The following is a 13992-nucleotide window of genomic DNA, read 5'->3' on the forward strand; positions in this document are numbered from 1 at the left end:
GTTATGTGTGGTTTATTTTCTGTGACAAAAATGTATTCATGTTTGCATGACTTAGTCAGCCATTCCAAGTCAATAATATTATGACACCGTCTGAAGCCACGTGCACTCCATTGTCTTCCCAGTCAGATAGCTAGTATAGCCATCTTGTGTTGGTGTTATTTTAAAACTTGTTTATTTGCCCAAAAGGTAGGTGTTCCAAACTCAAGTCAAATATTTATTTTAAACCTACATGTGCAGTCGTCCATGCATCAACCCTTCTGTAATGCAGTGAGCTAGCAATAGTTACTATCTTCTCAATGAAAGTCATAAATGTGCACAATACGAATTATGTCACACAATTTAAATGCAAAAATTGACAAAACAGCTCAAAATGATGCTAAAGGGTCAATGCTAAAACTACGTATGTATGGAATGTACAAAATGTACAATAATCAAAAAGAAAAATCTCTACATTCTACTGTCTTGATAAGTTTTGAAATGTGAGTTAATCATCTTTCAACTTCTGTAGGAAAACACAAAAAGCATGAGATTTAATTTGTAACACCACTTCTACATTATACTTCATAACCGATGCATATATATACTATATTATTATTATGTATAATTGGTCAAAAAGAAGACAGAGTCTTATAAAACCAATCTCAATTAAATCATACAAATGAAAAATGTTGATTATACAAAAAAATGTTCTAAATTAGTCTTAAACTTAGTACATTGGGAGAAGTGGCAATTTCATAGGGTAAAGAATTCCAGTTATTAATTATTCTCTGTGAAAAGGCAAAGTGTTGTGTTGAAGTCTTGTTAAATTTCTTATAAATCTTAAATCCATTAGATGTAGTACTGTAACTAGTGTTCATTGTAAAAAAATTATTCTTTATCTACTAATACTGCTCCATTCAAAATTTTATATGTCATAATTAAGTCCATACGATTTCGACGGTAAAATAAACTAGGTAAATTGAGGCTTTGTAGTCTGTAGCTTGTGTCTATTTTCTAATCACCACATTAATTTTGAGTAATTGTGTGGCACCACAGGTGTATATATACTTGCATTCTTAAATCTAGAACATGTCAAGGACATTATAGGATGGGTATATAATTGTTGAGAAAATAAGGTAGATGTTTAATCAACAGGTATTACTTTACCTACATTTCAACATGAATTGTGTGTTAAGTGCTTTGCGGTACAACAGAGCAATAGAGAAACTGGATATACTGAAGAGATAGAAATTGTAAACTCCAGATATTCTGCAGCTGATAGCAGTCCTGCACTACAACCATTAACTACAGCAATCAAAACAAATTAGAGCAACTCAGAAATTATAAACTTTTGGACTCAAATTTTCCTAGAAAAGCAACATACAAGACTCAATTATTTCTGAATACCTGTGACTACAAGCTCCACGCATAAAATATGAATGAATTCATGTATCTGCAGTGACCTATGAAAGCCACCATTGAAAATTTGACAACAACATATGCATTTAGACACCACCTTCTGTACAAATTATAAGGTATTGTGTGTAAGTAATGTATAGTGAAAACCACATGAGCTACCCCTGGGATATAAGTAGATTTTATTAACTGGTATTGTAGATAGCCTCTTTTTCTCAATAATGGTAATGTAATCAAGCATCAGATGCCAAAAAGCTATTTTATTTTTGGACAAGTCAATTATTTGTAATAATTTGTGAGTTTCAGTGAAGCACAATAATAAGGTGCTTTTTCTGTCCATTCAAGGTGGAAGTAGTATATACAGTATGATAGTAGTGTATAGTAGGGACCACAAAGGAGTAGGCATGGCCCATGAAATAATATCACCAAAAAACCAGCCTCAATTTCAATATTGGTTAGGTAAAACTAAGCCTAAACAGGCTTTCTGATCAACCCAAAATACTTTCAACAAGTTACTATGGAATTTTAAAATAATTTATTTAACCAGAATTTTCTACTGACTGAGTAACTGACTGACTGATGCCTTCAGACAACCATAACTTGATAACGGCTAAGGACATGGGCCTGATTTTTTCACTGTTCTATGTCGCTTTGACCCAAGAGGCGCCTTTTGGCATACTGCAGTACGTACAATGCATTCTTCATGGACTTACCAGCGTCCTCCTTTGTGTCCCATTCATCTTTGCTGACAGCAAAAAGTGTCGATTTGGTGGTAGCACGTAATGGCTTCCCTACGAAATGGAAATCATCCGTATTTTTCATAGTGGCTACTTTGATTGCAGAGTGCTTTTCAAACAGTTCTTGATTCGTAACGTTGTGTAAAGGGTTGAACATAGCTGTCAACAAAGCATAATGGATACTGAACCATAGCACATTGATAAAAGGTACTGAAACAAGCTGGAGTAGTGCATGATATTAAATCACAGTAAAACAATAAGAAATGTTATATCCCATGCACAATAGGGATATATCAATTCTTATTGTTTTACTGTGATTTAATATTGTGCACTACTCCAACTTGTTTCAGTACTTTTTATCGATGTGCTATGGTCCCTACTCTAGCTGAAAATTCCTAATTTTTCTGTGTACTTGTTTGTAAACTTTTTTTGTAAATAAATGATTAAGACTGGTGAACCCATGCATATCGCATCTGAAATGGCACCGCGCACCCCAATTGTTGTCTGAAAAGTGAAGTATCCATTACGCTTCGATGTCAGCTATGTTCAACCTGTTACACGAAGAACTCTTTGAAAAGCACCTCTGCTATCAAAATAGCCGCTATGACAAATACAGACGACTTCTGTTTAATATGAAGGGAAGCCATCACATGTTGGCGCTGGTAAGTCCATGAAGAATGCATTGTACATACTGCGGTATTCCAAAAGGCATCTGTTGGGCCGAAGCAATGTTGAACAGTAAAAAAATCAAGCCTGTAGCCTTAGCTGTTATCGAGTCACGCTTTTCTGAAGGCATCAGTTGGTTAGTCAGTTACTCAGTCAGTCAGTAGAAAATTCCATTAAATAAATTATTTTTAAAATTCCGTAGCAACTTGTTGAAAGCGTTTTGGGTTGATTTGAAAGCTTGTTTGGGCTTAGTTTCACTTAACCAATACTGTCTCATTGTCGTCAGGGGAAATTGAGGCTATTTTTTGGGTGATATTATTTTGTGGGCCACGCCTACTCCTTTGTGGTCCCTGCCATACAGTAACTAACATACTGTATGATAAATTTTCTAGAATATTCCCCATAAAGCTATCTAATCCAAAACAGCCAAGCTGTAAAAAAACAGTGCGGCCCTCAAAAAGGCTATGGTGAAAAAAGATGTGAAATCCAAGGTGGTGGCCAAGAAATAGCTGTGATGGTAGGTTAATGGTAAAAATTTTAATAACGACAATTCAGATGAATTTTTGTGCCGCTTGGTCTTGGCAAAAAATTCACCTAAATTGCCATTATTAAATTTTTTACCATTAACCTACCATCACAGCCATTTCTTGGCCGCCACCTTGGATTTCACATCTTTTTTTACCATAGCCTTTTTGAGGGCCGCACTGTTTTTTTACAGCTTGGCTGTTTTGGATTAGATTTCATTTCTTTTTGTATTTGTATACCACAAACTTTGGGACTTTTTTAACCTGTCTTTTTGTTCTTTACCACAGGAAGAAGAAAAGATGAAGCAGATGTACTTTAAATATTGCTGATTTAAATCAGTAAATGTACAAATTATATATATAATACATATATTTATTACAGAACTCTCCATGGTGGTTTCTTTGTAACTGAACACTCTACAACGTGACTTCTTCTTGATGCCCTCTCTACAGGGTGAATTGTTAGTAGCTGAATAATCTACAAGGTAACTTCTTCTAGCTGATCTCTCGACAGGGTGATTTGTTTGTAGCTGAACTCTCTACAAGGTAACTGCTTCTAACTAATCTTTCTACAGGGCAATTTGTTTGTGGCTGAATTTTCTACAGGGTGATTTCTTTGAAGCTGAACTCTCTACAAGGTAACTTCTTCTAGCTGATCTTTCTACAGGGAGATTTGTTTGTAGCTGAACTCTCTACAGGTGATTTGTTTACAGCTGAACTCTCTACATGATGGTTCTTTGTAGCTGAACTCTCTACAAGGTGACTTCTTCTAGTTGATCTTTCTACAGGGAGATTTGTTTGCAGCTGAACTCTCTACATGATTGTTTCTTTGTAACTGAACTCTCTACAAGGTGACTTCTTCTAGCTGATGTTTCTAGAGGGTGATTTGTTTATAGCTGAATTCTCTACAAGGAAACTTCTTCTAGCTGATCTCTCTACAGGGAGATTTGTTTGTAGCTGAACTCTCTACAGGTGATTTGTTTGCAGTTGAACTCTCTAAATGATGGTTTCTTGGTAGCTGAACTCTCTACAAGGTAATTTCTTTTAGCTGATGTCTCTAAAAGGTCACTAGTTTGTAGCTGAACTCTCTACATTATGATTTCTTTGTAACTGAACTCTCTACAAGGTGACTCCTTCTAGCTGATCTTTCTATAGGGTGATTTGTTTGTAGCTGAACCCTCTACAAAGAAACTTCTTCTAGCTGATCTCTCTACAGGAAGATTTGTTTGTAGCTGAACTCTCTACAGGTGATTTGTTTGCAGCTGAACTCTCTACATGATGGTTTCTTTGCAGCTGAACTCTCTACAAGATGACCTCTTCTAGCTGATCTCTCTATAGGGAGATTTGTTTCTAGCTGAACTCTCTACAGGTTATTTGTTTGCAGCTGAATTCTCTACATGATGGTTTCTTTGTAACTGAACTCTTCACAAAGTAACTTCTTCTAGCTGATCTTTCTACAGGGTGATTTGTTTGTAGCTGAACTCTCTACAAGGAAACTTCTTCTAACTGATCTCTCTACAGGGAGATTTGTTTGTAGCTGAACTCTCTACAGGTGATTTGTTTGCAGCTGAACTCTCTACATGATGGTTTCTTTGCAGCTGAACTCTCTACAAGATAACTTCTTCTAGCTGATCCCTCTACAGGGAGATTTGCTTGTAGCTGAACGCTCTATAGGTGATTTGTTTGCAGCTGAACTCTCTACAACATGGCTTCTTTGTAGCTGAACTCTCCACAAGGTAACTTCTTCTAGTTGATCTTTCTACAGGGTGATTTGTTTGTAGCTGAACTCTCTACAAGGAAACTTCTTCTAGCTGATCTCTCTACAGGGAGATTTGTTTGTAGCTGAACTCTCTACAGGTGATTTGTTTGCAGCTGAACTCTCTACATGGTGGTTTCTTTGTAGCTGAACTCTCTACAAGGTAATTTCTTTTAGCTGATGTCTCTACAAGGTCACTAGTTTGTAGCTGAATTCTCTACATGATGGTTTCTTTGTAACTGAACTCTCTACAAGGTGACTCCTTCTAGCTGATCTTTCTACAGGGTGATTTGTTTGTAGCTGAACTCTCTACAAGGAAACTTCTTCTAGCTGATCTCTCTACAGGGAGATTTGCTTGTAGCTGAACTCTCTACAGGTGTTTTGTTTGAAGCTGAACTCTCTACATGATGGTTTCTTTGTAGCTGAACTCTCTACAAGGTAATTTCTTCTAGCTGATCTTTCTACAGGGTGATTTGTTTGTAGCTGAACTCTCTACAAGGAAACTTCGTCTAGCTGATCTCTCTACAGGGAGATTTGCTTGTAGCTGAACTCTCTACATGTAATTTGTTTGCAGCTGAACTCTCTACATGATAGTTTCTCTGTAGCTAAGGTAACTTCTTTTAGCTGATGTCTCTACAAGGTCACTAGTTTGTAGCTGAACTTTCTACATGATGGTTTCTTTGTAACTGAACTCTCTGCAAGGTTACTTCTTCTAGCTGATCTCTCTACAGGGTGATTTGTTTGTAGCTGAACTCTCTACAAGGAAACTTTTTCTGGCTGATCTCTCTACAGAGAGATTCGTTTGTAGCTGAACTCTCTACAGGTGATTTGTTTGCAGCTAAACTCTCTATATGATGGTTTCTTTGTAGCTGAACTCTCTACAAGGTAACTTCTTCTATTGATCTCTCTACAGGGCAATTTGTTTGTAGTTGAACTCTCTACATGGTAGTTTCTTGTGGCTGAACTCTACAAGGTGATTTCTTCTAGCTGAACTATCCCTTTCCATAGTTGCATGAACTCCCTATAAGGTAACTTTTTCTAGCTGATTTCTCTACAGGGTGAATTGTTTGTAGCTGATCTCTCTACAGGGTGACTTGTTTCTAGCTGATCTCCATACAGGTTGCTTTCTAGCTGATCTCTTGAATTCTCTTCAGGGTGACTGCTCTATTAGGATGACTGCTCTATTAGAGTATCTCGATCTCGCACTTGCTGCACCATATTGGATTTCGTGTTATAACTCCGTGGCTTTAAGTCTGATTCTTCTACACCATTGAAGAACCTTTCTAATATGATTACTCCATCTATACAGCGATTTTCAAAGCATTCTCCTTAGCGGTTTATCTGGTAGGCGTGGCAAGTAGTCGTTTTTTATTAGCTAATCTCGATTGCGTAATTGTTACACACTGTTGGTTTTTTCGTTGTATCTTCCTGGTTTTTAGCTCGATTTCTTTCAAACCACAAAAGGTTTGAGGTTCAATAGTTAACCTAATTACCCACCGATTTTCAGCTTCTTCCCATACGCAGTTTACCCTGTAGGCGTGACAACATATTGGTGTTATTTTTCGTGAATAATCGATCATACCTCTTTTCCTGTTTATCGTATCCTAGCCAAAGTTGGTACAGAGATGCGCCTTTATACCCCCCTTCTGTGTGCTAAACTTCAAGGCAATCGGATATTGCGTTCACGTTTTATAGCAGTTTTTGTAAGAGTGCGAAAAGAGGAAGAAAAATAAGAAGAAAAAAACGAAGAAACTAAGCCAATTTTTGAAGTCGCATATCTCGGGAACGCGTTAAGCGATTTCGCTCTAATTTGGAATGTGGAGTGCTGAAGGTGGAGGGAGTGTCCACAGCAATAATCGTCTTGTTTCATCAAGGCAGCACAGAGCTACGGAGGTGCGAAAATTGCGTCTTCTTTCTTCCTGTCAATATACTACGGGTGTTGCGCCGGCTTCTTGGGCCGCACGACACACTACCGTGTGTCTTGATTCAAACCATTTGCTAATAGGATGACAAGAGTACATAGTTTCGGTGCTAGAGTAATCAATGATTGGAATACTTTACCCTCATATGTAGTTAAGTCACTATCAACTGATGTTTTTAAACAAAGACCTGGACTGATAGAATGTATTGACAGTTTGTATTGACTCAGGACTTACAGGCTAATTCCTGTAAATTAATAATGTCCTCTAACATGTTGGGTCCTTACTGTGGTTAACCACTGCATACACTGAAACTACAAAGTTAACATGCAAAATGTACCAACTAATAGAACAGTTTCAGATTCAGGAACAGTGAAGCAGGCTAAAGAGTGAGGGGGAAAACTTTGACAGTGAAATTTACACAATGGTGTATGAAGCATTCGACAGACATGAATGATATCCATGGGGATCTGGGGACTTGCCCACAGGAAAATTTGAAAATTTTTTTATAAGTATATACTGAGAGAGTATTTATAAATTTTTTAACAATTTTAGGCCAGACAAAGTTAATTAATTTTTATAGTTTCTCATCACCCGCCCACATCACCTGCTGCTTCAATGTTTAGGCAACCTAGCCATCATTTTCTACTACTGAAAATATTACATCTGCTTCGGAAAAGTGGTAAAGTGTAAGCGCAAGCTTTAAGAAGGCCTTTGATAATCCTTGTAGTGAGAAATAGCCTGCTGTTGTTTTGATTTTGGGTGCTTCCTTCAATTAATAATAAAATATGACTGCCCCCCGTGCATATAGGAAGTGGCTGATGAAACCAGCAATCTACTATGTCTAATGAATAACAGTACAAGAAGTGTCTCTGCAATCAATCCAGTTGCTATAGAAAATACTGGTGAGATACCAACACAACCACAGGGAAGCCACATCGTGTTACCGTGAATGGACTGCTATCATGAATAGACACCTTATGTTGGCAGCAATAAGAACTGGAACACAAAGGAGGACAAAAGCAAGTCCATGATGCATGTATTGTATGTACTGCAGTTGGTGAAGGAGCACATCTCAGGACAAAGTGATGTCAGTCAGTGAAGAAATCAAGCCTGTAGCTATATCCATTGTCGAGCTATGCTTGGCTGAAGGCATCAGTTAGTCAGAATAAAATTCTGTTTAATTGAATTTTTTTTAAATTCCACAAAAAACATTTTGGAAGGGTTTAAAGTTGGTTTGAAGACATTTTGGGGTTGGCTGTATACTGCCACATTGTCATGAAGGGAAATCAAGGCTGGTTATTTTTGGCTGAAAAAAAATCAGTTCTTCATGATCCCTAATATACAGTATATGATTAAAGATGAAGAACAATACGAGAAGTGCCTCTGCAATTATTCCAGTTACTATGGAAAATACAGACAACTCTTGTGATAGTCAGCACTGAAGCTAGAAATTGTTGGGTCACTAAAAAGGCATTTTTGGGCTTGATTTTACCTAGCCCATCCTACCAAGCTGGTATAAAGAAAAGTGAGCCTGGTTTGGAGCAAGTCGGGCTGAACAAAAGGCACTTTTAGGCTTACTTACACTCAACCGATGCTGCCAAGGTTCCATGAAGGTCATTGTAAGGCTGGTTTCTGGTCAATATATTTTGTGAAAAGTACAAACCTCTAATATACTGCCATACTGTATAATATCACTACTACCATACTAAGAGCATTAAAATACCTCTTGTTATTTCTTAGGATATGGTAAAGAGATCGGCTTTTCATTCGTATTTCCAGACCATTCTATTTTGCTATCTTCATTTACATCTGAAGTGCTTTCATCAGCATTGGTGTACAGCTCTTTAAAAGTGGATTCTTTTTCCAATTCTTGTTTAGAGTACTCTTTTTCATCACCATGAACTTCAAATGGCACTTTCTTCTTTACAAAACTTGTATCTTTCCTTTTGTCAATTGACTCATTAATTGGCTTTAAATTTATTGCAAACACATCATCATCTACCAACAAAACCATTCAATTTGCTATGATATAGTCAGTATAATAGTACCTATTGGGATTTCTGACTCTTCTTTGTTATTAACACCAGAAATACTCGTTGAAGTGGTTGATGTTTTATTCCCATGAGTACTGAAACCACTAGTACTGCTCTGAGAGGCTACAGACACAAATTATAATAATGTACTGTTTGAAACAATGCAGAATCACAAAATTTGTGTTTTTCTGCCAAACAGGTTGCAATATACTGGTTATTTCAAAATACCAGGCTCCTATACACCACATACAACTAGTAATAACGAAATTTGTTGTATATATTCATTCACATATACAGTACGTACTCTTTTCCTTCAATGTACTCCTCAAGGTACTTGAACTTCCACGTCCCTATACGGTAACTCAATATCATACAATTAGCTTTGATTTTAAAATGGCACTTACTGAACGCACTCTGCTATATACACTGTAAACTTGGCTGGTCCTCCAAAAGTTGTAGAACTCATTAGCTTCTCTAATAACCTAAGTACCACAGTAAATACATTAGAAGTATATAATCACATAGATTTATCACCTGTTTGTTTCTGAGAACATGGAATAGGAATATGAAGAATCCCTAAAGATATGTATCATCCTGTAATTTGTGATGCATAGTTTATTAGTTTCATTACTTGTAAAGAATTTAAAATTGTAAATATCCACGCAAACACTTCAGTGTCATCGTTAACAGCCAAAATTCCAATTATCCATGTCACTCCAAGTAGTGGCAAGAGGAATATTGCAGCCTTCAACAGGTGCCTGAATATTAAGCAAAAATCAATAAATTAAAAAATACACACAATGGACAAATTAACAATTACTTTGCAGTACTTGTATTTTCATTATTAGCATTTCGCTTGCTTACATACAAAACTTTCAGAGTTATCCCCAGAAATAGACTGTTTATCTGCAAATAGTTTATGTAGATGATAATTATTACTACTGTATAATATACCAAGATAATGATCACAATGGGTACAATGAATGCTGCAATTGCTCCATCTTCTGACTTTATCCAGCAACTAAACATATTAAAAATTTTAATACACATCAACCACTAAAGTTACCATATAACAACAAACATTGGTGAAATTAATATTGGCAATTTGCTATAAAATTATGGTTGGAAAAACTTTCATTCGGCAATATGCTCTCATTAAAAAATTGGCAGTGCACACAAGCGGTGTAAGGACAAAGCATGTGTGCTGTAGCATACAATCCTTTTTGTGCTGAAATGTTACGGATTCAGTAAAAGCATGCATCAGTCTGGAAAGTTGCTTTCATTATTGAACCGGGCCTGGATCTGACCTGCTTTAAAGAATATATGTCCTTCTGCAGTCATGCCACTTATCAGGATTGTTTTTTGCCTGTAGGCATACGTAGAGCCTCACCCATTTATCAATGGCTGAGCACAAATTCATGGCTATTGCTATCTGCAAGTTGACATGGAGCCATTCGTACTAATTGAGTATGAGTTCTAGTTTAGTCTGTAAGCCACACCCATTTGCAACCACTAATGTAAAGGTGCGTTTAAGTAGTATCCGCAAAGTCACACTTGGGTTGTCAAAACCTACTTCAACATTATGCACCTGTCAGAGTGGAATGTGATTAATGGTAGAGCGTATAATTAGATTGCATCACTATCATTACTTATTATGATATTCATAGCATTGCTATCTATACAAAACTCAAGGAAAGCAAGACAGAAGCCATAATTTTCTGCATGTTGAATTACCCTAAATGGATATTCATGTCACTAAATGAGCAGGCAAGCATTATGATTGGACGCACCAATTTTTGGTAAGTCTGCAGAAGTGCTGTATGCTAGAGTCACCAGGCCCTCCTGTAAGCGAAGGGGTGGCAGTGCCAGACTAGTTTGACCCAAGGAATGAAAATAATTTTTAAATTTGGCAGTTTATTGATGAATTGCCAATTTGCCAAATTAAGTTCACTGCCAAATTTAATTGATATACGGTATATACTCACTAATCATCAGTTCCATATTGCCTATGAGCTATTCCAACTGAAATTGCAATTATAGGAATTGCTGGTCCTACAAAATAGTATTTCAACACAGCATTATAAGCCTATAGTAATTCTTACCCCAACCCAAGACAAAGAAGAATCGTCGACGGTTCAGTTTATTACCAAACACAGTGACCAGCAACATGTAGAGCATTACTCCTTCACATAACATCCAACAAAATGCAGATGTGAAGAAATATTGTAGAAATACTGCCACAATTACACAAGAGACCTATGCAATACAAATATAGAAATAATATTTTCACATAAAACAATATACAAATCTACAGTATCATCAAGACAAGTGGTTGGCCTGTGTCAAATATGCCAGCATAATAAAAAGCATAATAGGCTGGAGTGCTATGCCAATATAATGAGGCGGATATTTTAAATTAATGGAGCTTAAGTCCATGAAAATAGATTGATACTTCCTAATAGAGCAGACAATGGAAAGTGCAAACTGCAATAGAGCAGTCAAATCTAATGTACATTTGTAACATTTCTCCTTAGATTGATACTCTCTAATAGAACAGTCAATTTGTAGTGAAGTACTCTAATAGAGCATTCACTAATTAAAATGTTCCAAGATAATTGTAGAAAATGTTGCTAATTTAGGAGCATAATGGAAACACTGAAGAGCATAATAGGCAAAAATTTTGGGAAATCCTGCAAGCATTTTGGGCAAATTTTGAGCATATTTGACTCAAGCCTAACAAGTGGTATAACGTAGGTGTAGTGTGGTCAATAAAGCAAGAGTACTACATTAGTGTGTTGTTAAAAGGAATAACAAAAATGTGCAAGTGTAATAGTTGCATATGTCCTTTTCTCAAATCAAGCCTTCAGTCTCTTCAAATATATCAAATTTGAGAACAATTTAATAAATGTTTCCACTTGCTTGCAAAATGTATTGTAAAGTGCACAATGGGTAAAAAAGTGAAATTCCAGTGCCAGCATAAATATCCAAGCTGTGAATAAATGGTAAAAGCCTTAAAAATTTAGATTTTAAATCTGTAAAAGCTGGCAGTAACTTCCTGCACTTTAATAATGACATTAGCATTATTGCAGTGCAGCCATTTGTTGGTGGACACTTGAATAAACATTCTTTTGGAATGGTTTCATGCACATACCGTACATATACAAATTTTCAAGATACAAAATTTGTGTAGATTGACAAGTTAGTTTTCAGATTTTCAGTGGTAGTCACATTTTTAATTCAGGTTATAGCATAGAGCCAATCCTGATAGTCATTAATTTTGAATAAGAAAATTTGGTGGATGTCAAAAATTTGTACATATTATGATATATCTTCTGATCCATACATATAGCAAACAACATACAATTGTTATAAAAGCATGCAGCTCCTATCAGGTACAGTGTACGCAAGCACACACACAAAGTTTCATGTAATGCTACATGACAGAAGAAACAAAAATATTAGAGAAGACCTATAGAAATTACAGTGAAGTGTACTTACGTGATGATCAGTAGCTGTCTCTATTCCAGCGAGAAACACCACAAGACCCAATGCAAGTGCAATGCACAAGTTTAGGTGAATGAAAGCATGGTTGATTTTATCTGTTTTTCTGTGCATGCAACAGGGTAAGGAGAACTAGCATTACAATGTGACTCTTACCTAAACATAACAATTGTCAGTAAGATGATAGAAAGACAAAGACACACTAGAGAAATTGCACATCCAATGTATGAAATTATTGACATTGGATGATCAGTTTGCTGCAAAAAAATGAGCAACACAGTAACTATAGTTAACAAAACACCATGTCATACATTTGCAGTTGGTTCATCTCCAATGCTCACAAGTACAGCAAAACTGGTCAGATGAGTTGCAAGACAAGTTACTCTAGTGTCATCAGAATTATCTTTGTCAAATAGTACTCCTTTACTTGACCAACCACCAGCCTGATTACTACATGTCCATATTGTGATATCACTATGGTTATTGTTCATACTACTCACAGCTGTGTATCCAACAATGTGTGATCATAGAATTGACATATTCTACGTTGCAGTGAAGAATTTGTATCGAACTGCAAATTAGAAATAAACATTGATCCACTATAGCAAGCGTATGTAATGGAGGAGGGAGAGTGTCAAACTGCACTATATAAACTGTGAAAAATTAGCCCATAAAGTAACCCACATACCTTCGTTTCCTCTCATAAACCTGACAGATTTTACACTTTGCTAGTTCATAGCAGGTGGTCCACATGGAATTGCAATGGCTGAAACTCCATCTAGACATGTCAATTTTGCTTGCAAATCTGTCGAGACAGCAGATGAAATGAAGATGTCAATTCATCCAAGGCAGCATCAATGTTCCTGGTGATGTTTACTTTCCAGGTTAGCTACATGTGTCTTCCTCATTGTACCAAGTTCCCCTGTACAATGTGCCATACTTTTCAAGTGTACTGTTCTTTCACTCCATAACTTCAGTTTCTTCACAGCGTACATGCATGTACACTGCACTTATAGTTAGTCACCAACCAACACAAGTTACTGAGTCATATGAACAATACCATAGAACTTTATGGCCTCATTTTTCACAGCATATAATGCAGCTTGACTCTCCCTCCCACATTATATACTCTTAACTATAGCAGTCACAAAATTCTTATCTACCAATACAAATTACACTACATTAAATACGTATATTCAGGGTGGCTTATTAAGTAGTAAAAAGTGTGTAGCAGTACATATTAAATTCTACAAATACTAGTTAAAGCACCGCCGCGAGTGCAATATGGAAAAAATAGCACAAGGGTGTGGGTGAGAGACTAATACAGCATGAGGCGAAGCCGAGTGCTGTATTAGGTTCAAGACCATGCCCGAGTGCTATTTTTCCATATTGCACGAACAATGTCGGTGCTTTAACTGGTTTATTGTACTAAAGTAGTGGCTGCGAAGAGTGGGGGTG

The 13992-nt window shown here is 36.6% G+C and overlaps 1 protein-coding gene across 1 annotated transcript in view; it reads right to left on the reverse strand.

Moving 5' to 3' along the window:
- Positions 1 to 298: 298 nt before the first annotated feature.
- LOC136255052 (uncharacterized) overlaps positions 299 to 13992 on the reverse strand; it is a 33541-nt gene continuing 19847 nt past the window's right edge. The window contains exons 12-26 of the mRNA XM_066047771.1: positions 13035 to 13105; positions 12846 to 12984; positions 12691 to 12791; positions 12532 to 12640; positions 11136 to 11289; positions 11019 to 11085; positions 9988 to 10054; positions 9854 to 9939; positions 9665 to 9791; positions 9568 to 9609; positions 9438 to 9515; positions 9338 to 9383; positions 9049 to 9156; positions 8724 to 8998; positions 299 to 502 (exon numbers count right to left, since the gene is read on the reverse strand). Of these exons, the coding sequence (XP_065903843.1) occupies positions 8730 to 8998; positions 9049 to 9156; positions 9338 to 9383; positions 9438 to 9515; positions 9568 to 9609; positions 9665 to 9791; positions 9854 to 9939; positions 9988 to 10054; positions 11019 to 11085; positions 11136 to 11289; positions 12532 to 12640; positions 12691 to 12791; positions 12846 to 12984; positions 13035 to 13105 (1464 nt within the window). The 3' untranslated portion in view covers positions 299 to 502; positions 8724 to 8729. The remainder of the gene's footprint in view (positions 503 to 8723; positions 8999 to 9048; positions 9157 to 9337; positions 9384 to 9437; positions 9516 to 9567; positions 9610 to 9664; positions 9792 to 9853; positions 9940 to 9987; positions 10055 to 11018; positions 11086 to 11135; positions 11290 to 12531; positions 12641 to 12690; positions 12792 to 12845; positions 12985 to 13034; positions 13106 to 13992) is intronic.

The sequence above is a fragment of the Dysidea avara genome, chromosome 5, assembly GCF_963678975.1.
Source record: "Dysidea avara chromosome 5, odDysAvar1.4, whole genome shotgun sequence".
NCBI classification, from domain to species: Eukaryota; Metazoa; Porifera; class Demospongiae; order Dictyoceratida; family Dysideidae; genus Dysidea; species Dysidea avara.